This window comes from Mustela nivalis (genome assembly GCF_964662115.1).
Source record: "Mustela nivalis genome assembly, chromosome: 2".
Lineage (NCBI taxonomy): Eukaryota > Metazoa > Chordata > Mammalia > Carnivora > Mustelidae > Mustela > Mustela nivalis.
The window spans coordinates 35,066,754-35,091,460 of NC_139021.1; the positions used below are offsets into that span (position 1 = coordinate 35,066,754).

Consider the following 24,707-nt stretch of genomic DNA (forward strand, 5'->3'; position numbering starts at 1 on the left):
TAATTCCAGGATTATATACGGACTACCTTCTCTATTCTAGGTGCTAAACTGGATTCCTCATTTAGCTTCAGTGATACCCTATGAGATAGCTAATGCTAATAGTTAAGAATGCTTTCGACTGCAAGTCAAAGAGAAGCCAGGTAGCAGGGGCTATTTACCCAAGACTGGTTAATTTATCTTACATGACAAGAAGTTAGGATGAAAGAGGGGAAGCAATTGCTGGCATCAAATTGGCAACTCCACTCTTTAGAGGTCTGGGTCACTGTCTTTGGGTTTGTCTACCTCTTAAGTAAAAGTATCATATCTTACACTACCAAACTTAAAAACAGGAAGAAGATAGGGCACTGTCTTCAGGCATGAAAGCCTTTCCCAGAAACTGCCATCAAACTTCCTCTTATATCTCACTGTCCAGTACTGGGTCACATGACCAGTATAACTCAGGAGCTGTATTCACCTTGCACGATATCAAGGAATCTCCACTCAACATTTGAACAAATAAGGGTTATCTTAGCAAGAAAGAAATGGGAGATTGGCCTTTGGTTAAAATGTAAAAAAATCTGAACAGATACCACAGTACTGATAGCTTCATAATACCGATGGTAAATTTGATGTTCATTTTAGGGGCACTTGGGTAGCTCAATCCATTAACCACCTGTCTTCCATTAAGGTAGTGATTCCAGGGTCCTGGGATGGAGTCCCCCATCGGGCTTCCTGATTGGTGGGAAGCCTGCTTTTCCCTCCCTCTCCCTCTGCCTGCTGCTCTACCTGGTTGTGCTCTCTCTGTCTCTTTATCTGTCTATCAAATAAATAAATAAAATCTTTTTTTTAATTGACCTTCATTTTGAATAATGTGAATAGCAGATCTGAGATTCAAACCTAGATCTGCCTTTTTCCAAAGCCTGTGCCATGCCACTTCCTAGCCTTGAATATGAAGAAGTTCTTCCTGTATCAAAATGTGGTGGATTTAGTCAGGAATGACTTCATAGAAGAAAAATACTTTAGGCAAGGTTTTGAAGGAAGTAACACAGGTTGAAATAACACAAGGAGAAAATGAGAGGGTTGTTGTCAGGTATCATAGTAACACTGCTCTCTTCACTTTCACTTTCATATAGAAATGCTTTTTCCACTGATCGTCAGAGCATCTCTCCCTATTTGGAGAATGATTATGGCTTTAATGGTCTAAATGAACTATAAATAAACTGAAAAGAGGTGACATTTACCCAAGGGAAAATGCCAAAATGAGAACCCAGAGACCATGGCTGGGGCTATAGCAGAACAGAATGTTCTCTGTGAGATTTTTAATGAGGCATGCTCACTGTTGATGCTTCAATATACTCTTGAAAATGTCTGAACCTGGAAAAATATATTCAAATAATCTAATATCATGAGACTGTCCCTTCCCTGTTTGAAAACCTCCAGCAATTCCTCAGTACACATGGGGCAGTCTAATCTAATCTTACCTATGAATCGAGACCTACCCCAATCTGACTTCAATTGCCTGAATCCAGCCCCACTGGTCTTCTGCTAAGGAAACTCGGGTTGACTATGGTCTGATGTGAGATCTGCAGAGTTACAGGCTGGAGGAAACTGTCCTCGTCCAAGGCTTGGGACTCCAAAATCACGAGTATGAGCAAAGTCACAGACCAAGAATGAAAATCCGAAGGTGAGGCAAAAATGCCAGAAGGGTATTTGGAGGAAACTTAAGTAAGTGGGCCAAAAGGTGATATTAAAACTAGGCCATGGATCTAGGATATCAAGCCAAGGCATATGCATAGGTAAAAGCCAGTTGGGAGCATTGAGAGTCAAACAGTAAAAAATTTAGGGCAAGCATCTGTAGCATTTGCTTGATGGGATGATTTACCTTTATTATCTTCCCTGATCTTGATATAGCTCCCTCCATCCCCTGCATCATATGATCTCAGTTCTTCCTGGGTGGCTCTGGCAGAAAGTCCTGACCTTTTCCCGGGTACTGAGGAGGTAGTAGGTTGGTCTCTGTGGCACATTCTGCTCCATGCTCTTCTCAGTATCCTAGGTTTTGGAGAAAACCAGAGCATAGTATAGTTTTCACTGTACTTCTTCCATCTCCACTTGCAGGGGTTCACGCAGAGGTGTGCATGAAGAGAGGACGAGGAGATGACTAAGTCTAGATGGTCCAGCCCAGCAGCAAGGGGATGGTCACGGGCTCTTGCACTGGAGGAAGAAGCCATGTAAAGGAAGGCTTCTGAGGCCATGACTGGTCCTCATGTAGTAGTTTCCATGTTAGAAGAGGGCAGATTGGCCAGGAAGAGAGCCCTATAGTGTTGTCCAATTCTGATGTTCTCCCTAATCCTTAGGGCCAATTGCCATATATCATCGGGAAATTTCTTGAAAATCTCAAAGTGGCCTATAGCTCCTGTAGGATATTAGATGTTAGAGGTGCCCCAGGGCCTTGCTTCATGTAGCCACAGATTAATAATATTGGAATAACCTGAGGGCTTATGAGGAATACAGAGTCTCTGTCCTCCTGAACTGAATCTACATCCTAACGAGATTCATATGCACATTAATATTTATGAGCACTTGTCTAGAGCATGGAGATACAACTATGAATGGAAGCTGTATCTTCTGGGGGTTCAGGCCAAAGAAGTACAGTGACCCTTGAACAACACCAAATTGGGGGGGTGCCGACCCCCTCTGCAGTCAAAAATTCATGTATAACTTTTGTCTCCCTACAAAACTTAACTACTTTTAGTCTATTGTTGACCAGAAGCCCAATAACATAAACACATTTTGTATGTTACCTTTATTATGTACTATATTCTTACGATAAATGAAGCTAGATAAACGAAAATGTCATTAAGAAAATCATAAGGAGAGGGGCACCTGGGTGGCTCAGTGGGTTAAAGCCTCTGCCTTTGGCTCAGGTCATGATCCCAGGGTCCTGGGATCGAGCCCCATCAGGCTCTCTGCTCAGCAGGGAGCCTGCTTCCCTTCCTCTCTCTGCCTGCCTCTCTGCCTACTTGTGATCTCTGTCTAATAAATAAATAAACAATCTTGAAAAAAAAAAAAGAAAATCATTAAGGAGAATTAATACACTTATAGTACTATACTGTATTTATCCCAAAAAATCTGCATAAGATGGACATGTACAGTTCAAACCTGTGTTCTCAGGGAGCAACTGGATAATGGTTTGCTGTAAGCAAATTGTAACCAGTGGGCCAGGTCTGTTATTAAGGCAAGGATTCCTCATCAGAACTCACTTGGGATCATCAATGGATGAAACTAATATGACGAATGGTTCATGGGAAACTTTAGAATGAGCTCTTAGGTGGTCGCCACCTAAACTCATTGATCAACCTTAGCATCACTAAAAGTTAAACAACCAAACCCTCCCTGCAGGTCTTCTAAAGTGCAGTACCACAGTCTACGGCATCCCTTTTGAGGTGTTATTGCCTTAAAATGAAGCCAAATTTATTAAGCCTTAGGAAATAAGGAAGATAGGAAAACAAATTTAAGGACAGCCCAAGAAGCCAAATAGACAAATTCTAGAATATTGGGGAGCCAATAGGAAACAGACTTACTACAACAAATCAATGACATGATAAAATATTGTGGGATGGGGAGGGGAGGAATCTGCATTAAAATAGACTTAAAGGACAGATGACTAAATGTAATTTGCGGACCTGGTTTGCATCTTGATTTAGACAACTAACAGTTCAGAAATGTATGGTTAAATAGGTAGAGACATAATGACATGATATCTGAAATTTTAAAATAATTCAACAAGGGGCACCTGGGTGGCTCAGTGGGTTAAGCCTCTGCCTTCAGCTCAGGTCATGGTCTCAGGGTCCTGGGATCCAGTCCCCATCCTCCACGCCCCCCCCCCCCCGCCCTGCTTTGGGTTCTCTGCTCAGCAGGGAGCCTGCTTCCCCCTCTCTCTCTGCCTGCCTCTCTGCTTACTTGTGATCTCTCTTTTTGTCATATAAATAAATAAAATCTAAAATAATAATAATAATAATTCAACAAAAGGGGGGAAAGAATAGATAAGGCAAATGTGGCAAAATCTTTTATAATTATCCAGTTTAAGAGAATTCATTGTACTGTTTCTCTGCTTGTTGTGTGAATTTAATGTCTTTATAAGTAAAACTTTTGTTAAAAAAGCAAAAAAAAAAAATCCAGAACTTAATTTCCATATTTGTCTGACTGAAATGCTGCAGGAAAGGGAGCAGATGGGTGGAGGTGGGTATGGTGGGCTTTAAACAAGGCTTTCAAGAACCAGAATTTGTGGAACCAGCTGAGGTTTCCATGCTTCCTTGGCCCCTGAGTTGGTGAGAGCTACGGAAATCTATGTGTGTGTGTTATGTGTGTGCACACCTGCACACATGTGTGCACATGCATTGGGTGGGCACTCAATGTGAAAGTATGATTTTAAGGAAAATGATACAATTCTTTACTGGGAATCAGTGAGTATAGATCTAAGGGTGAGGTACCTAAGGACCAGCTTTGCAGCCGTTGGGAATTCCTTTCCCAAAGTATCAGATGATGCCCAAACCAAGAAAGAAAAGGGAGCAGAAAGAAACTGGGAGAGAAAACAGGTTCCCCAAAGCCAGGCAAGTCCTCAGAAACAAAGAAGCCTCACGAATTTCCAGGGGCAAATTCATGGTCAGGCCCTGCAGTCAGAGATGAAGAGAATGAACACGCAAGACTTGGGGAAAATAAGGTCAACCATGGAGAATCATTTATTGCTAATCCCAGCTCTGTGGACCAAGAAAGGACATCAGCTTAACTTTTCTCAACCTTACCTTCTAACAGTCCTCTTCATCGACTCTGCTCCAGGCAGACTGCTGTGTACATTGTCTCAAGTACTCAGGGAATTTTCCATGGGTATTTAAAGCAGTTTAATTTGAGTACCTCAAGACTGTCACTGTAGGGGCACCTGGATGGCTTAGTCAGTAGAACTTGCAAATCTTGATCTCAGGGTTCTGAGTTCAAGCCCCACGCTGGGCATAGAAGCATAAAGAGCACTTAAACATAAATAAATGAATTAATTTTTAAAAAGACTGTCAGTATAGGAATAGAAAGAAAAGAAGAAAGAAGAAAGGTGATTGCTCTTGATTCTAAGGATTTTAAAGAAATAGACTTCTTAGGCTTCCACCAGAATCATAAGTAGTCCAGAAGGAGGAATCCCCAGAAATGATCCTGGCATCTTAGGTTTAGTCTTGCTTTTTTTCTCATCCTGTCAGTTGCTGCCACACATTTTCTGTAGCAATGATGTGCTCAAAGTCAGAGCTGCCTGTAATTTTATGGAGCGTCAGGCATTAATTATTAGACAATTCTCTGCTTTAAAAATGCCTTTGACATTTCAACAGAAGCAACTCATAAAAAGTACAATTTCAGGAGTTCTGTTTGTATTTTTGAATACGTAGGCATTTTTAAATGAAACAATGGTATATTCGTTATCTATTGCTGTGTAACAAACTGTCAAAATATAGCAGCCCCCCAAAAAACCATATTATTTGGCGATTCACAGGCCTGTACCCCTGGGGATAAAAATACATTATATGTTTATTAAAAAATTAGAACATTAATTAAAAATTAATTAATTAATTAATTTTAAAACCCCCACATTATCTCACCCTGTTTCTGAAAGTTTGGAATCCATGAACAGGTCTGCTGGGTGGTTCTGACTGCAGGTTTTCCATGTGGTTGTGGTCAAGCCATTTGCTAAGTCTGCAGTCATCCAAACGCTAGAGGATCCCTTTCCCAAATTCTTTCACATGGCTGTGCCATGGTCTGTTGGATGGAGGGCTCAGTTACTTGCCATGTGAATCTCTCCACAAGGATGTCTGAATATCATCAGTGAATGACATCTGGTTTCTCTTGAACAAGAGATAGAGAGAAGGAGACTGAAACATCGGCATCTTTTATAACCTCATTTCGGAAATGGCATGCCATTCCTTCTGCTGCATTCTGTTGGTCCACAAACCGATCTTGATGTAGTGTGGGAGAGAACGAAACCAGGATATGAATGTGAGGAGGCCGAGATCGTTGGGGCATCTGAGATGCTGCCTTCCACATATGGGTAATTTTTAAAGCTTAGGGAAAAACAAACAAACTGGAAAAACGAGTGGACAGAAGACTTCTTCATTTATGACAAAGCTCTATGCAGTATAGTAGGAACAGGATGGTCTTTTCAATAAATGAAACTGGGCCAATAGGATTTCTAAATTAAGGAAGGAACTTGACCTCTTCACACAAAACAAGTTAATTCCAGGTGGATTGTACTTTTAAATGTTAAAAGTAAAACAGTAAGCCTTCTAGAGGATCACACAGAAAAACACCTTCATGACCTTGGAGTAGACCAAAAGGAAAAAAAAAAAAAAGAGAGAGAGAGAGAGAGAGAGAGAAAGGAAAGAGGGAAAGAAAAAAAGAAAGATTTGTGTAAATCCATAAGACAAAGACAATCCAATGGGAAATGAGCCAATAAACTTGAATAAGCAATTCCAAATTTTGATATTCAAATAATCAACAAAATTAAAAAATAGATTTAAAAACTTATTTTTAATGATTTATTAAAACAAAGGCTTGTAAAATTTTATACATGTGTGAGCACACTGCATAATAAGTAGGTGTGCATAGGTCTTCTCAGAAAATCGAACAGGTTTTTTTTTTTTAAGATTTAATTTATTTATTTAAAAAGAGAAGGAGAGAGAGAGAGAGAGAGCGAGCACAAGTAGGGGGAGGGGGAGAAGCTCAATCCCAGGACCAGGAGATCATGACCTGAGCCGAAGACAGATGCTGTACCCACTGAGCCACCCAGGCGCCTCTCAAATCAATTTTACAGGGAGCTTAGAGCATTCTACATGTCTCTTCTAAAAAGTAGCTTTTACTCTGGATTATGTAATGATTAGATTTTCTCCACAATAATTGAAATCCTTTTTTTTCCCCCAGGCTGATATATTTTACTCTAAACACTTTCCCTTTCTAATTCACTCTTTTTTGTTTCAGCTTGTTTCAACTGTTAGCTGTGTCCCCCAGTTGGTAGGAATTCACCAAATATCCACCAGTCAGTCTACAGAATCTGAACTGAGACTAAATTTCTCTAGTTTAAAAAATAGACACAGGGAGAATGGGCAGATTGGGAGGGAAAGAAAAGCTAAGAGAGGGAAAGTCTAAGAGTGGAATTTGCCAGCCTGGAATTTGGGAGATAGCATTGGTGAGTCACCCAGGGCCTCTGTTGCCCTGGGGGCAAAATGCAAAATGCGTCCTTAGCCAGGTTCAGCCCACCATCCCTACCCACTTGTTCCCTGCTCTAGGCATCTCAGGCCTGTGAAAGGAAGACACCCTGTCCCAATGAGGGGCCCCAAACCTGACCTCACAAATTTCATGGTATAGATCGCCTTCTGTGTCCAACCACGTTAGGAACTTCTGGTTTTTTTTGTTTGTTTGTTTGTTTTTGTTTTTTTGTTGTTGTTAAAGATTTTATTTATTTATTTGACAGACAGAGAACACAAGTAGACAGAGGCAGGCAGATAGAGAGGAAGGGAAGCAGGCCCCCTGCTGAGCAGAGAGCCCAACGTGGGACTCGATCCCAGCACCCTGAGATCATGACCCAAGCTGAAGGCAGCGGCTTAACCCACTGAGCCACCCAGGTGCCCAGGAACTTCTGTTTTTATGTTTGCTTTTTTTTTTTTCCCCCAAGATTTTATTTATTTATTTGATAAGCAGTGTGCATAAAGGGAGAGAGAGAGAGAGCACGAGCAGAGGGAAGGGAAGGGGCAGAGGGAGAAGCAGACTTCTCATGCAGCGGAGAACCCAACTTGGGGCTTGATCCAAGACAACTTGGGATCAGAACCTAAGCCCAAGGCAAACGCTTAACTGACTGAGCCATCCAGGCGCTCCCCACGTTGCGAGCTCCTTGTTGCCTCTGATAATAGGCAAACTAGCAGCCCTGGGGGAATTAGGCAGGATTCTGACAAGAAATGTATATTGTTGTGCTTTTTATCTACCTAGAATGACTACCTAAAGAACACAAATTAGTAATTGTCATAAAAACCCATAACTAGAACTAGGATAAATGAGACCATACAGGGTGAAAATATTGCCAAACCGAAAAAGAGGATACACATTTCAAGAGCTTGTTGCAACGTGTGAAGAAAGCCAAAGAAGTTGCTGCAGAATGCAGTTACGAATTTGACGTCAGGAGGTGTAAACCCTTCACAGATGGGAGTTTATGAAAGTATTGATTGAATGCTGCAAAATATATCTGACCTAGCCAGCAACTGAGAAAAACTGGAACTCAGCATGTGCAAAACAAGACTGGAAAAATGAGAGGAATGTTTTGTTGGGGTTGCCCCCAGAAAATTGCACTTTTTTTTTTCCCCACCTAGGTTCTAAACAAGGAGAGAACCAAAATAAAGATTAAAGATGGAGGCTAGGGGCACCTGGGTGGCTCAGTCGTTAAGCATCTGCCTTCAGCTCAGGTCCTGATCCCAGGGTTGAGGGTTCAAGTCCCACACTGGGCTCCTTGCTCAGCAGGAAGCCCGCTTCTCCCTCTCTCACTTCTCCTGCTTGTGTTCCCTTTCTTGCTGTCTCTCTCTCTCTCTGTCAAATAAATAATAAATAAAATATTTTTAATTAATTAATTAATATGAAGGCCAGGGACACCCAGGTGGCTCAATTGGTTAAGTGTCTGCCTTTGGCTTGGGTCATGATCCCAGGACCCTATGATAGAGCCCCACATTCTGCTCCTTACTCTACAGGGAACCTGCTTCTCTCTATCCCTCTGCCTGCTGCTCCCCCTGCTGTGTTCTCTCTGTCAAGTAAATAAATAAAATCTTAAAAAAAATAAAATCATCAGTAGTGTGTTCAGATATGTGTACAGGTATGAACAGTACCCTCTTAAGTAGCTCTATTAATGATGTCATTGAAAATTTAGATGGGATCAAGAAATTCTTGGTCATGACAACTATCACAGGAAAGGATTTGGTTTTACATGTGCATATCAGCCTACATTGGTAAAATCCATTGTCTGACCTCTGATGGTGTCCTTGTAGAAGGGCAGTGTGAATGGCAGACTTGCTTCAAATCTTAATCTGCAGTGGGACTATGTTCTATGTTTGTGGCACATAGAAATGGCGGCTATTGAACTCTAGTAAAACACGACAACGAAAGCATGATATATCAATATCAGAATATCTAATTTTATAAGTATCTTGGGAGTAGTTACTCTAAATATTAAAACAGGAACCTACATTTGCACATAGTTGTTTTCCATTATGAAACAGAATTCAACTAATCTCAGAGGATTCAGTCGAGTGGCACAACGAGAAATACAACGGGTACGGTAACATTCAAGGATGTAAGGAAATTTGAATGTTCTGTGGTTCTAATGAGAGAGGAATGAATTGCTACCACCTACTACGTACCTACTACATACAGGCAGCCTTGTAGAGTCTCTTCTCACCCCTAGAGAATGTCATTCTACAGGTTGGGGTCCCACAGCCCTTGGAATTCATGCTTGTATTAGTTTGGACGCTGAGTTGCAAGTATTTGAACTGGTTATGCCAGTGGGAATACAATATTAGGATTCAGGGGTCTCTCAGAATCCAAAGACAGATGTGCAGGTAGGTCTCAGAAAGGAGCTGTGGCCCACAGCTTGTGGTCACAGAGCCCAGAGCACCCTCTCAATGCGTCTCGTCTTGGTTTCTCTCTGATGGTCCCACCATTCTTCTTTCTTGGCAAACTTTCTTTGCTACTTATCCATTCAATGACAGAAGATGGCTTCCACTCCACTCAAGTTTTGTTGGTTGACCCACATGAAAGAAACCTGCTAACTCACTCTCCTAACCTTTCTCTCAGCCCTTCTCTCTGTTTCTCTCCTTCCCTCCCACCCCTCTTGCCTCTTCCCCATTCTAAGTGTCTAGGAGAAAAATATGATTGGTCTAGATTAGATCAGGTGTTCCCCCTATGGCAGGCAGGATCATGCAGGAGAAATAGCTGCCACTCCCTACACCAACCCCCCCACACCACCACTGATTTAGAAGGACTAGGCTCATAACCCAATAGGTGTCTTTAAAAACACGGTATGGTGAGTTTATGGGATTCTTCTAGCAAAACACACACACACACACACACACACACACACACACACACATCTTTGTAGCAAAATATTGAATCTTACTCCCTTTTCTACTTTCTGTGCCTAGCTCGGTGGCCTAGGTGTTAAAGGAATACATGTAGTAAACCAGATGTGTATTCGTTATACGATTGACTGTAAAAATGTGCAGACCTTGCTTCCAGGGCAAAACACACCCATATGAGTACATATAGTATACACACATACATGCACACATGCTTGCGCACGCACGCACACACACACACACACACACACACACACACATAGTGAATGAGTTATATCCCTCAAGATTCAATCAGAAGAAATTAGTTCTGGATACTTCAGCTGGAAACTGATTTCAGTGGAAACATAGGGATAACTAAGAGCATTAAGGAGAAATCTGAATATTCAAGCAAAGGAGGGACAGGAACAGGGCTACCCTCAGGTTCTGAGTCAGCAGGCATGAATTGATGGTCTCCTCAAGATGTTGGAGCGCCATTTTCTGACCCTTAGCTCAAGATTCAGATCCCAGAGAGAAGACATATAATTGGCATAGTTCTGGCCAAAAGGCCTCCTGCCTGCTCACCCCAGCCCCATGACTTATGGACCCACCAAATGGCTCTACGGGGACTAGGGTAAAGGCCCCCACAGCAATACTGGGAAGAGGAATACAGTCCCAATAGACAAAGCCAACTGAGGTCACTTCAAGAGCCTTTTGGACCATCAGGGCCTCTTGTGAGGTGCAAATGGAAAAATAGCTGGCTGTTGTCCAGGCCCTTCATTTTGTTTGACAAAAAGTCTCTGGGAGGCCTCTTCTTGCCTTGGTACCTAGCAGGGACTCCATCCAGGAATGTCAGCTGACTGTGCTTCCTATCACCCAATATTCTTAAATAGAGTAGATTTGGATAGGAGTCTGGACCAATACAGCTTTGGTTGAGTTTGACTCATCCCTAAGCATTTTGGAGCACCTTCTAAATCATGAAAACCAAAAAGAAAAGCAATGAGGGGAAGATGGGATTCCTTTCCCTGGGGCAGCTGGGGGGAAACTTGAGCTGGTATTCAGTTAAAGCTTTAGTTAACTTAAATTGTTATTCAGGGTGTTGGATTTTGTCAAATTCTTTTTCTGCATCTATTGATACGATCATATGATTTCTCTTCTTTAGCCTGTTGGTATGATGGGTTGATTGTTAATTGCCTTTTGAATGTTTAATTAACCTTGCATACCTAGAATAAATCCCACATGGTTGTGGTATATGAAAATAAATAAATACATAAATAAATAAACTGTTATTCAACTGAAGGATGGGGAGTAAATCCTCAAAAGTGTATGGAACTAGAAGATGCCCTTGAGAGCCTCTCCAGTCTTCTGGATTTGGAGTTTTCCAGCCAGGTGATTTTATCTCAAAGGTTGGGAAGCCGAAGTCCACACAGTATTAATTTCCAGATCCTGGAGTATTGGACCAAAGTGACTGGCCCACGGTATACAGTGATGCTTGTGGTTGGCGCAGCCACGGTGTGCCCGGCTTGTCCACGGCTGTTCTAGAACATGGAATACAGTGCCTGAGAAGAGCTCCATCTCAATTTGAAATCAGACCCCATCCAGGCAACTTGAGTGCAGAATCCCTTTTATTTAAAAAAATGGCTTGCCTCAGGGTGCCTGGGTGACTCAGTCAGTAAAGCGTCTGACTCTTGATTTTGGCTCAGATCATGATCTCGGGGTTCTGACATTGAGTCCCATGCTGGGCATGGAGCTTGCTTAAGATTCTCTCCCCCTCTACACCCCCACCCTGTTACTCTCTCTTTAAAAAAAAAAAAAAAAAAAAATCATTCCTCCGTGGAGTCTTTCCAAAACATTCGATCTAGTTTGCATAGAGACTCTCTTTGTTTTCTCACTCATATTTCCCTAATGTTCAAGTAAATTACTTCCATTACAAGGGGTAGAAACAGGTCTGGTGACAGAAACAACAGAGCTCTGGCATCCTTGCCCCTTAACTGAGGGGGTCAGAGTATTTTGGAAAGGAGCCCCCCCCCCCCCCCCGCTGCGATGGGCTTCCTGCCTGTTACACAGAAATACTGATAAGAGTTGATTCCAGTTGTTACCTTTATGGGTAATTTTTCTTAGGTACTATTTTATAGTTTCTAAAATTTTTGTGGGCTTATATTCTTATAATCAATAGGTTTTTAAAGGTTTATTTACATATTATTCACCCTCCATATATTTTTGATGTTTGTTAGAAATATAATAGAGATAATTTTCAAGGATCTTGTGGATAGAAGAGACTTAAAAAACAGGAAAAATCCATTTTTTAAAAAAAGATTTTATTTATTTATTTGGCAGAGAGAGAGATCATAAGTAGGCAGAGAGGGGTGGGGGGAGGGGGAAGCAGGCTCCCTGCTGAGCAGAGAGCCGGATGCAGGGCTTGATCCCAGGACCCTGAGATCATCTCCTGAACTGAAGGCAGAGGCTTAACCCACTGAGCCACCCAGGCGCCCTGAAAAAAATCTGTTTTTTGATAATGGTAAATAGAAGAAAGATTTTATAGATTTGTGGAGTACCATTAGGGTTTGCCCTACATTAAGCAAGTCTCTATATAAATGGCAATTGAGGTGAGAACCAACCATTATATAAAACCCCTTGAATGGACCAATTAAGATAGTAGAGGTTTTAAAAAAATATTTTATGTATTTATTTGACAGAGAGATAGAGAGAGAGCACAAATAAGCAGAGTGGCAGGCAGAGGGAGAGAGAGAAAAAGGCTCTCTGCTGAGCAGGGAACCCTATGCAGGGCTCGATCCCAGGACCCTGGGATTGTGATCTGAGCCGAAGGCAGATGCTTAAGCAACTGAGCCACCCAGACACCCCAAGATGGTAGTTTTAAAAGTTACCTACATTCCATATATATATACACACACATACACACACACGTATATATAATAAATATATAATATGTATATTTATATAAACATATATAAACGCATATAAACATATATATTGTAGATATATAAACATATTATATAAACGTATATATTATATAAACATATATATTATAGATATTTAAAGATTTATTTATTTATTTTACCGAGAGAGAGAGAGAGAGGTCGAGGTCTTAAGTGGGGAAGGGTCCGAGGGAGGGGGAGAATCTCCAGCACACTGCTCGCTGTGTGCAGAGCTCCACACAGGGCTCTATCCCATGATCCTAAGATCATGACCTGAGCCCAAACCAAGAGCCCGACACTTAGCCGACTGAGCCACCCAGACGTCCCTATAGGATCCCTTATTTTTTTAATCCTAATTTTTTTCTACAAAAGTAAAATAATTCATTTCAATGATCACTGTGGAAAGAAAATACAATAATCACTCATAACCTTAACCACCTAACTGTTGGCTTTTTTGTTACACGTTATTTTCCACTCTAGAACTTCAAACCCTTGAAGAAGCCTTGCCCTATTTTTAGCCTCAGAAGAGCATTCAGAACAGGCCAGGGAGATGTTCTTGTTCTCATAAGTGAGGCGTGGCATCCATTCCTGACTGCTCTCGGCCAGGGGTTTCTCCAGAGACGAGCTGACTGTGTCAGGTGAGGGACATCTGTACCCTGGGGACCAGTAGCACATTCCCCAGAGATAAATCAATTCTCACTCACTAGACTAAGATCACGAGGGGCCACAAGGAAAGACTAAAGTCACTTATTTTGATGATTTTTATTTCCTTGTGTGTGTGTGTGTGTGTGTGTGTGTGCGTCCTTTGTTTCATGTCCTCTTTCAGAAATTTTATATGGATTACTTTAAGTTCTTGTATTCAGATGATTTGATGTAATCATGTGAAATATTTAACCTACCATGTGGGATCCCTTTTGTAATGACCTGAATATCCAGGTAGCTAAAATTTAACATGGATTTTTAAATTGTTTGCATTTCTGTGGCAATACAAAGCAATTGGAAATAGGCCAAATATCCCCTCACCCAACTCTTTAATTATAGAAAGCTCTGGATTCTTTTGCTCTATAACATTTTCTGAAGCTATTCTCATACCACAGGACAATTATGTTTATTGGGATAACTTTCTGGTACTTTAGTGTGTTTTAGTACAGAGAAATTGAAGGGTAGAATCCAAACAAAACCTTGTTTACTTTTTCCACACTTCAGGAACCAGAGTAAATTCAGTCCAAAGAACCCTAGGGGAAAAGGGGGAAAAAGGAAAAGAATAAAAGGCTATTCATTGTACACAATTGAAATTAGCAAAGAAGCCTTTATTTACACTGGGCATTATCATCCTAACTAAAAAGGGTAAAGCAATACATCCATAATAGATAATTGTCCTCGAGAGCACTATTAATGAGATTTGATCATTAAGTGCTTGTGATAATCAAATGCATTTAGATGTTAAAAGAGTCAAATTCTGGGGCGCCTGAGTGGCTTAGTCATTAAGCATCTGCCTTTGGCTCAGGTCATGATCCTAGGATCCTGGGATTAGCCTCACATTGGGCTCCCTGCTCCCACTCCCTCTCCCACTCCCCTGCTTGTGTTCCCCTCTCTTGCTGTCTCTCTGTCAAATAAATAAAATTAAAAAAAAAAAAAGAGTCAAATTCTTTGAGCTGCCCAGTTTTTGCAGAAGGAACATTACTGTGGGGCAGAGTACATTTTTCTGGGCATCCCCCTTGACAATACCTTGCCTGGATTCAACGCGATACTGTTTTTTCTGGAGTGCTTGTCTCCTGGTTAGATTGGCTTCAGGGAGCAAGGCCGGCAGCCTTCCCCTGCTCTGGGTTAAGACTGGCTGGTCTGTCAGTCTGTCCAGGTGGGCATCGGGCCAGCCAACCTGCCTCTGTTTGCTGTTTCCCCTGCCATTCCCTTGTTCCCATCTGTTGGCTCCTAGTGTGGGACACTGCTGTTAGGCTCTGGTTTTCTACCTCAGTGAGCCTTCAACAGTTTGTTTTGATGCCTTGCTTTTAGAACCAGGAGTAGAATTGTCTACCCGGGAAGTCCAGGAAAATAGCGTCATTCAAGCATCAGCAGGGAGGTTGTTGCTACTATGACTGCTTTAAATCAAGGCAGGCCTTCTCCCTTCCATGCTGTTAGACCATACGCAATGGCTGCTCCTTTGCCACTTTCCATCCAAAAACTGTCAGTTTTACGTGCTCAGCTTGATAGTGGAACTCCTGAGGTGAATGATGGCCAAGGAGGAGAGAACTGACATTTACTAAAGTAACGCGGTATGCTAGACATAACTCACTTATGCCTGAAATCACCCCCCGGAATTCAAGCTACATAAGGGCAAGGAGCTTGCTCGCCTTATTCACCACTGCACAATATATTGCCCAAGAGATACTCACTAGGCAGTGGCATAAGACAGATTACGATATCAGTAACATGTGAATGTGAGCCCTCGTGTATATGAAAAGAGAGATCAGCCAGGTGCCTGCATATGAAGCAGCTGGACAAACATTAGGATGGAGAGATGGAGACTCACGGAGAAGAACTAATGTGCCCAAAGGTAGAAATGCTCAACAGCAATGAAGGCAAGTTGGAGCGTACTTGGTTAAATCCCACACCCACATTATTTCCATTGTGCTTATACAGTTGTATCTCACATTAAGTTCCAATCTTGGTAGCTCTTTCTGTTCTGATCCCCACAGTCCCCCGACCTCCAGCCCCAGTTCTTAATCATGTTACCAGGGAGCCAGAGGAAAGGCGAAGCAAGAGGACTTGCCTCGGTTGCATTCCCCCTTGTGTCCTACTCCACTTCCCTATCAGCCCCTGAGAGCCTGCTGATGTCTGAGAGCTGGCAGACCAGACTGAGTCATCGTGGCAGAGGAGCACTTCTGCACCCCTGCCATGCCTCACATCCCCAGGGGAAGGCAGCATGAAGAGGAGAAGGAGGAGGAGGACACTGAGGATGAGGAGGAGAAACACTTACCAAGGCCCCTTCTGTGTGCCAGTTGCCGCTCGAAGCTCCTGGCTTGCGTTATTTCGTGCACCGCTCACAAAATCCCACGATCACCGTCATGTTACAAACTGAAGTCCCTTACACAAAGCCATACCGTACATTTTAACTTGTCTCTATCTTATTCCAGAGCCCAAGCTTCTAACCTTTATGACCTAAGCTGGAACAGAAATGTCCCCATATTATCAAGAAGGAGCATGAGGAGAGCTAGAAAAATACAAGATTGGGTTATCAGAAGACAGGCTATCATTTATCCTTTCTTCTGGTTACAAAAGTTCTTCAAGGTTGCACTTGCTCCGAAATTCTCTCAGTCAGGGGCAACTGCTCTGTCATTAGGAATACGGAGAGTGTGGGGGAAGATGCTGTCCTTGCTAAAACCACCCTTTAGGACAGGAAGCTAGAGAATTGGAATAGGCTAACAATGGACAGAAAGAAGAAAATAGCCCTTAACCTAGTATAGAGAGCAAGAGTGAGGGTCCCAGAGCCCTGCACACTTGGGCTTGAAACCTGGCTCCACCACTGGCTTACTGTGTGACCTTGGAAAACTTATCTCCCCTCTCTGAACCTTATTTTCTTTATCTCTATAAAAGAGAACTGGTAATGCTGACCTCACTGGGTAGTCAACAGGATTTAAAATGAGAGAGTTTGTAAGGCACCTGGCATACTTGAGAATTTAATAAATAGTGATTCTCTTCTTCCTTCCAGGGATTAGAGAAAGCAAATTCACTTTGGTTAAATGCATATAAAAAGGTTTCGGTCAGCTTATCAACAATAAGGATCTTTGTCGGTGAGTATGCAAATCAGAAATAAAGAGGGTTAAGAAACCTTGGCCAGCAGTATCCCTATCTCCCTTATGATCAGACTCATCAAGAAGGCTTTTCCTCCTCAGAAAAAAAGCAGAGGCTCCTGTTTGAGACACTCTGTCTCTGGTCGGGGTGAACCCCCTCCTTCCCTGACTCCAGCCCATGCTGGGCACCAAAGGATCTTGGAGTGGAAAGCCCTCCCTCCCGGTGCTCCTTTTGTCATTAGCATATGGGCCAAAACTTAAAAGGAAAGATGAGGGGGTGGGGGGAGGGGGGTGGTGAATGATGATGTTGCAGTTCCGTCCTCCACATGCTATGAAAAGTGCAAAAGAGAGAACAAATAAAAATTCACAGGTTTTGGAATTTGAAGCAAGGCTCACTAGTGTGTTACTGTGACCATTTTATTTTAAGATTTTATTTATTTATTTGGCAGAGAGACACAGCGAGAGGGAACACAAGCAGAGGGAGTGGGGAATGGGAGAAGCGGGCCTCCCGCTGAGCAGACAGCCCGATGCGGGTGTGGGGGGGGTTCAATCCCAGGACCCCAGGCCAAAAGCAGCCCTTTAACAACTGAGCCACCCAGGCGCCCCTACTATGACCATTTTAATGACGTCGTCTGTCTTCAGTATCTGCTCACAGGTAAGTTGATCATAGGTAGATGAGACATTCAATGCTCTTGGCACACAATTTGTAATTCATTGACGAACATGAGAAACAATTTCAGCTGTTTTTCCATTTTTAATTGTTTTCTTCGGACCCTGCAGCTTTGGTCACCGTTCATCACTGTTCATCAGAGAGCTTTCATGAACTCACGTCTTCAGGTTAATTCTGCCTTAGAAAGGGAGTTGGGTTTCAACGTGCTTTAGGGATGGGGGTAAGCCTGTGCCTCCTCTTGCTGTATGAAGCTGTGGGAAGCCGGGAAAGGCCTGCTTTGCATGGCCCTGTGGCGCACTCTCTGCTTTCCCTCTCTTGTAACCCAAGGCCAGCATCTCAAATGGATCATTTAACCCCACTCCCCACTTTCCTTCACATCTGTTTGGTTTCAGGCTTAAAAAAATAAAAAAGGATTCATTCAAATTGACTTATTCAAACTGACAAAATGCAGTTTTATATAACTAACCTTAAAAAACGCCATAGGGATGGTCTTCATCATTGTGCAGGATAAAAAAGGAGAAGCAAAGTGATTCAAATGACTGTTTATGTAGTTCAGGAGGGCGAGTGGGGCAGGCTGAGAGATGGCATTCTGTTCCCTTCCCATTTCTTTCCTCTGGTCCTGTGCATTAGCTCTTGCCTTCTGGGCAAGCAGGCTAATTTTTTTCTGTTGGGAGAGACAACTTGTCCTTCCTTTGGCCCACACTTTCCTTTTTGTTTTGTTTTCCTTTAATAACTGAGTAACTTTAGATTTTAGCCTGATTTTAGCTTTGAGTCCGGATAGTTAGTCTGGGACCCTCAGGCCTTTGCACGCCAAGAGGGGGAAAGGCCAAAGCTAAGATATGTGTGGCTATCAGGTAGGTCTGCTGATGCCTTTCTGGATTAGACAGACATAAGCCAGTTTACTTCCAAAAGCTTGTGTTTGCCCAAGCACGTACCTTCTTTACCTTAATGTCATGTTTATGTGGAATACAGTGGTTGGATGCTATGTGAGTGAGTCTTAATTCACAGAAAGAACTCAAGACACCAACAGCCATCCTGACTTTGCTTTTTTTAAGATGCCCCAACTCTGTTTTACCCTCTCCAGATAAGCTCTTAACTCAGTAGAGTGTTGGTGTGGCCAAGCAGCAAGAATATAGCACAAAAGTGCGTGGTTTTCAACCCTCACTATGTGTGGCATTCCCCTGGGTGATCAAAAAAATATATATACAGTTGTCCCAGCTATGCCCTGGAGATTCTGATTTAATGGGCCCAGCCATAAGTGCTTTTATAAGCTCTTCAGGTGAGCTCTTTGGTGGTCTGCTGAAGCCAGAGCTATATGATTGTGCCTTATGTAATTAACTCTTCTATCATTAATACTAGCAAATGCTCTAGACTTCAGTCTTTTCAACTGTAAGACAGAGGTATTGTTTAGATGATTCCAAATAGTACTTGGTATAGCCAAATCAAAGCCGACTTCCTCAAAAGGCTGGTTATGTGGCATGGTTTCCCAAAAAAAAAAAAAAAAAAAAAAAGACTTAATGGAGCCCAGCCTCTTGCGACCTTGGGCAGATTTCTTAATTACTCTGCCTCAGTTTTCTTATCTATGAAATGGAGTCAATACTAGTACCTCTATCAGAATTTTGGAGATTAAGTGAGTTAATCGACAAAAAGTACTCTGAACATGATTTGGCGATAGCAAGTACTCAGTAAATATTTGTTGTTAATATGACCGCAAAACTCCTTCCTTTGACTCAGGTTTGTTTGACTGCAGCTAAAACCCTCTCCCTGCCTTCAGGTTCTACTCTCTCATTAGCTGAATGAAATCCCTATCAAGGAGAAGAGTGAGCTCGGCTGGTATTTTGAAGGCATGTCTGTCACTGGGACACTGCAAGAAAATCTCACTTAAAAGGGGCAAAGTCTAGATGTTTGAAAGTGGCTATGCCTCTGCATGGGATAATAGAGGCTGCCATAAAATGCTTGCTCAGTGGGGAGACCAACTTAGGGACTCCCATCAGAGCAGCATCCAAGATTTTGATTTTCTTCTTGGAAGTAATTCTAGACTCATCTTTCTTCAGAAAAGAATCAAGCATTCTCTCCGAAATCACACAGAACAGGGTTGTCACAGCTTTTGCACCCCTTCCCCACCCTAGGGCAGTGTTTCTGAGATATTATGAGAGATGCAGGGAATGTTCTGGGGATTCTGTTGCCCCCCAGATAGGCCGTAGTCTCTATAAAGTGCACATCGTGGTTTCTCAACTGTTGAACTTTTTCCTGTCCAGGATTATAACCCCAAAAGAGTCACTATGACCCTGAAAGAATAGTTGTTTATTCAAGCATGATTTAAATTCTCTCTTTCCACATCTATTATAGCCTTGGGTTGTTCTTAAACAACCAGAGAAAATAGGTCCAATGCTTGGAAGAGTCATCCCTTCTTCAAATGAATCAAATTAGGACACCTGTTGACTTCTGCAAAGACAAAGTAGGAGACAATGATTTGACTTACTCAAGGGTATTTCTCAGCTTATGTCATGACCAAGTTCCCTTCACTGGTTTTCCTATTGCATTTCAAATATGAGTTGACCTATAAGCATCCGATACTGTGTGAGAAATTAGATAAGGGGTTAGAGTGTCAGAAACCCCAGGTGGGAATCAAGACATTCAGTTTCCAGTCTTGCCTGTGACTTGGCTGGACCACCAGCTCTTAAAAGTTCAGCCTCTTGGGCCATTGTAAAAGATGAGTAGGGGTCTGAAGGCCCTGTTTATAGTAAAAAGTCTGTTTAAATCTCTGTTTATTGGTGAGTTTTAGTCAATCTAGCTAAGTATTTGTCTCTTTTGTTCTTTTCAATGAACCGACTTTTGGTTTTCATTGATTTTCTTCTTCTGGTTTTTTGAGTCTCTATTTTATTAAATTTTCACTTAATTTAATTTAGAGAAGCCTGTGTCTTTATTGGTGGAACAGGCTACTTGAGAGAGATGAAGTGTGAGGAGTGGATGGTCTTGATGCCTGTCCTATTTCTGGTGATGGAGAACTTGTCCAGGTAGTGGCCAATCATCTTGGGCTTGATTTCCACCTAGTTGAAAGTATTGCCATTATAGACATCCATCATGTGGCCCCGCATGTCTGGCAGGATGGGTCATGTCCTGTAAGCGTGTCTTAACCACCTCTGGCTTCTCCATGTCAGGGGCCTCCGTCTTGGCCTTGGGCACACTCTTCAGCAGCGAGTACTGCTTCCTCCGCAAACCCAAGCTGAGCCTCGCTGCTGCCGGGCATGGTAGAGCTGCCTCAACTGCTTGTACGCCATGTCCAGCGGCTGGTCGAGGTCCACCCCAGCAGATGAGCTCACGGAAGATGCACTTCTTCTTCTGCTCCACTTCTGCCCTCTTGTCAGCTCATCCTAAATTTCCACTTTAATCTTTATCCTCTCCTTCCTTCTGCTCATTTTTAGGTTTACTTTGTTCTTTTTCCAGTATCTCAATGTGGAAGATGGGCTTTTTGGTTTAAGATCCTTCTCCTTTCTTAATATAAGCATTCACTGCTATGAATTTCCTTATAAGCACTGCTTTAGCTGAATTCTATACATTTTGATATGTTGTGTGTTCATTTTATTCACCTCAAGGTATCTTCTTCTTTTTTGTTTGTTTGTTTTATTTATATAAGTAATCTCCACACCCAAGGTGGGTTCGAACTCATGACCCAAAAATCAAGAGTTGCAGTCTCCTCTGATTGAGCCAGAGAGGCGCCCCACCTCAAAGTATTTTCTGATTTCCCTTTTGATCTCTTCTTTGGTCCATTGGTTGTATAGGACTGTATTGTTTAATTTCCACATTATTTGTGAGTTTCCCAATTTTTGTCCTGCTATTGCTTTCTAATTTCATTACATTGTGATCAGAAAACATACTTTGTAATATTTCTACCCTTTTCAATTTATTGAGGTTTGTTTTGTGGCTACTGTAAGAAAATACCATAGACAATAGCTTAAACAATAGGAATTTATTTTCCCACAGTTCTAGAAGCTAAGAGGTCCATGATCAAGAGGCTGGCCCATTTAGCTTCGGTGAGAGCCAAAGGCAGAGTGCTGCCTTCTCACTGTGTTCTCACAAGGTAAAGTCAGAGAGGGGAAGGAGGAGAGATAGTGAGCTCTCTGGTGTTTCCTCTTATAAGGACACCAATCCTATCAATCACTTGCAGTCTACAGTCACCTTTTGAAGAATACTTCAACTGTATGGACATACAGTAGTTCAACTTCTAAGGGTTGTTTATATCTATGAGGCTGTGTAATCACAGCATCCTTGTAAAGTAGATGAATAATGATATTGATATTATATTTAAAAATGGACAAGTAGGGCCCTGGAGCGCTTAGGAAGCCAGGACCACAGTGAATGAGTCCCTAGGCAGGAACAGCATTCACTTCTTTGGAGTGTACCCAGTGTTACCTTTCTATCAGACTAAACTGCCTTCCTTATGGACCGGGTAGGAGGTAGCAGATGTCTACATTGTGCGTGTGCATGCCTGTGTGACAGAGAGGGACAGAGACAGAGAGAAAGTGCATGGCCAATTGCAACGTTAAATTTCTGTTTATCCTGGAGCTATAGTCAGGTTTAATCATTCTTGGAATTCTAGTACATGAGCAGGGTGTAGTTTTGGACTCATTATTTACATAACATCCTCTACTCTGTCTTGCCTCAGGGAGAAAGGGGCTTTCTCCAGAGCCAGTCGAGACCTCCCCACCTTATCTTTCCTAGCTGAAAGCCCACAAGCATGCTTGCTGCTTTCTCAGGACTGTCTCATGAATGTGAACCAGGGTGTCTGACGACCATTAATAAGGCAGATAAACTGCACACAGCTTCTCTCTTGTGTGCTTCCTACCTTCCCTTATTCTCACTTGGCTGGTGACATAGTAGACATTCAATCAATATTTATTGATTTGCTTTTGTCACAAGGCTAGGCTAAGTTGTAGGCTAGTTAATGAACTGGTGACTTCAGGGAGAGGTGGGGCTGACAGATCCCACACCCCCCAGACTCCTGGAGTCTCTCTCTGAGAAGAACAGGAAATGAAGACTGAGAAGGGGAATAAGAAGCAGCACAGAGACAGTGGGGTACCCGGACCCCAGTCCTGCTGCCGAGGCTCAGCATGTCTTCTGGGAGCCACAGCCTCCATGTCCCCGCCTGTTATGTGTGAGTGCTCAATCTCATGGCCTCTGGGGTTTACTACTACTACTACTGCTACTACTACTACTACTTCTTCTTTTTTAAGATTTTATTTATTTATTTGAGAGAGAGAGAGAGAGCACAAGTAGGTGGAGGAGGAGAGGGAGAGGGAGACGCAGACTCCCTGCTGAGCAGGAGGCCCAATGTGGGACTCGATCCCAAGACCCTGAGATCATGACCGAGCCAAAGGCAGACACTTAACTGACTGAGCCGCCCAGGTGCCCCTCTAGGGTTTACTTCTGCTTTAACCTTTTCTCTGTGAAATAGTTCCTTCCTTTGGTTACTTGCTTTTATACTCACACTCTGATTCAACAGACATTTATAGAGTACCTACCACGTGCCCGGCACTAAGTAAATCAGAGGGTGAGAGGGAGGGATGGGCACACAAAGATAACAAATGAACCAGTGCAGCCCTTGAACCTATCTTGCTGGCCATCGGGGGAGAATGGGAGACATCCACATGGAAAACAAATACCGGACAGGATTTGATGGCTAGCTCTTGGGGTAACTTCTACACCCCTGCCTGTCCAGGTGACCCTGGCCTCAGGAATCTGGAGAACTGAGGCAAAGCCAAGGGTTAGCTGGGAGGTGGTGGGAGGGCTCAGTTGGATTCTCCTGAGTATTGAATTATATTTGAGGAGTAACAGATCATCTCTCACTTGGCCACTGATAATAAAAATAATGGACATGATGGCTGTGTGTCTAGGTATTTTGGGTAGAGTGCAGAACCCACATGGAGGCATTTGTGCCATAGGCTGTGTCCACCAAAGAGGCTACCAGAGTTCTCTGACACTAGTTGCTCTACAGAGCAGTTGCTTCTCAGAGAGCTACAGAACTCAAGTTGGCCCAGAAAGAGGCCCGTGGGTCTTCTAGGACTATGCTCTGGCAATAATCTCAGTGGACCTGACCTGCAGCTGAGTGCGCAGCGTCATCTCAACTCAGCTCAGCTCAGCTGCACACCTGGCGATTGCAGAGCCTGAGAGCCAAACCTTGCTGCCATGCCCAGGAGCAGTCTGCAGTGTCCGCTTTGGGGTTACTCAGTGCTAGGACTCCAGTAATACATTCGCGTTACCTGTCTTCCCAGGGGGCCAAAGAGGGAGAAGGCCCACCTGGCTCTGGGCACACAACCCAAAAGAGAGGCAGTGTGGGTAATTAAAATTCCACAATGGCAGTAAAAATGACAACACAAGTGAATCGATTGCTTACTGTGTGCCAGACACCGTGTTAAGCACTTTATATACGTTTTCTTATTTGGTTTTTAATCCGAAGAGTTACATCCTATCGTTGTCCCCATTGCTAGGGACGGGGACAACAAGGCTTGGAAAATTGAAGCAAACAGCACAATAATTAAAATCCAGACAGGGTAACTCCTGGTGACTCAATCTTAGCCATGATCCAGTATAACACTTTGGATGTGTCCCTTTTACCATCTGTGAAAATTAAGCACCAGAACACACACCCTGGAGCAGCTTTCTTCTCCTGTGGCTTGAGGTTAGATCTGGGTTTTTTGTGTTTCTGAAGCATTTTTGTCGGGTGTGTGTTTTTAATATTGTAAGCTACCTCAAATCTGTGATGGAAGTGAGCACATCTTAAAGCACAATTAAATAAAAAGGCAGAAGAACACACACCGAGATCACGAAAATCAGTTCCAATCTCTGTCTGGTTATAACCGCTTTGGGGTGGGGGCTGGGGGCGTTGTGTTCACCGCTGCCAGACAGAAGGTTGTTTGAACTTGGCTGGCTCTGAGAGCCAGCAGAGTGAACTTGAAGAGAAAGATAAACATACAACAACTGTTCAAAGCTTCAGGTGTTATGATTGCTAATTGAGAAAGGCCCTAAATAATACCTACTGGTGTGTAGGAATTTCACTCCCGGGGATTAGTGGCTCAGGTAACACTGGGATTCGGTTCCTTCAGATTCCCCCTTGAAGAACACTAAAGTGGAGTCCTTGCCACTCTGGAGTGAGTAGGCCTCAGAGGTACCCAGGGCAGCTAAACAGCACCTTGATTTCTGGACTCTTTCAGTT

The 24,707-nt window shown here is 42.9% G+C and overlaps 1 protein-coding gene across 12 annotated transcripts in view; it reads left to right on the plus strand.

Moving 5' to 3' along the window:
- Window positions 1–24,707, plus strand: part of LOC309860533 (uncharacterized protein) — a gene marked incomplete at its 5' end in the record, with an annotated part of 143,575 nt that overhangs the window by 10,931 nt on the left and 107,937 nt on the right. For 2 of the 12 annotated variants that reach the window (XR_014309424.1, XM_082722766.1), the window contains one exon: window positions 2,095–5,581. The exons of 6 other annotated variants lie outside the window; for them this stretch is intronic. Coding sequence is in view for 1 of the 6 variants with exons in the window: in XM_082722766.1 (XP_082578892.1) it covers window positions 2,095–2,141 (47 nt within the window). Of the gene's footprint in view, window positions 1–2,094; window positions 5,582–16,167; window positions 16,361–17,273; window positions 17,480–17,604; window positions 17,663–24,707 lie in introns of those variants that run through there. 4 more of the 12 variants (XR_014309423.1, XR_014309421.1, XR_014309426.1 and 1 more) reach the window with 4 other exon arrangements.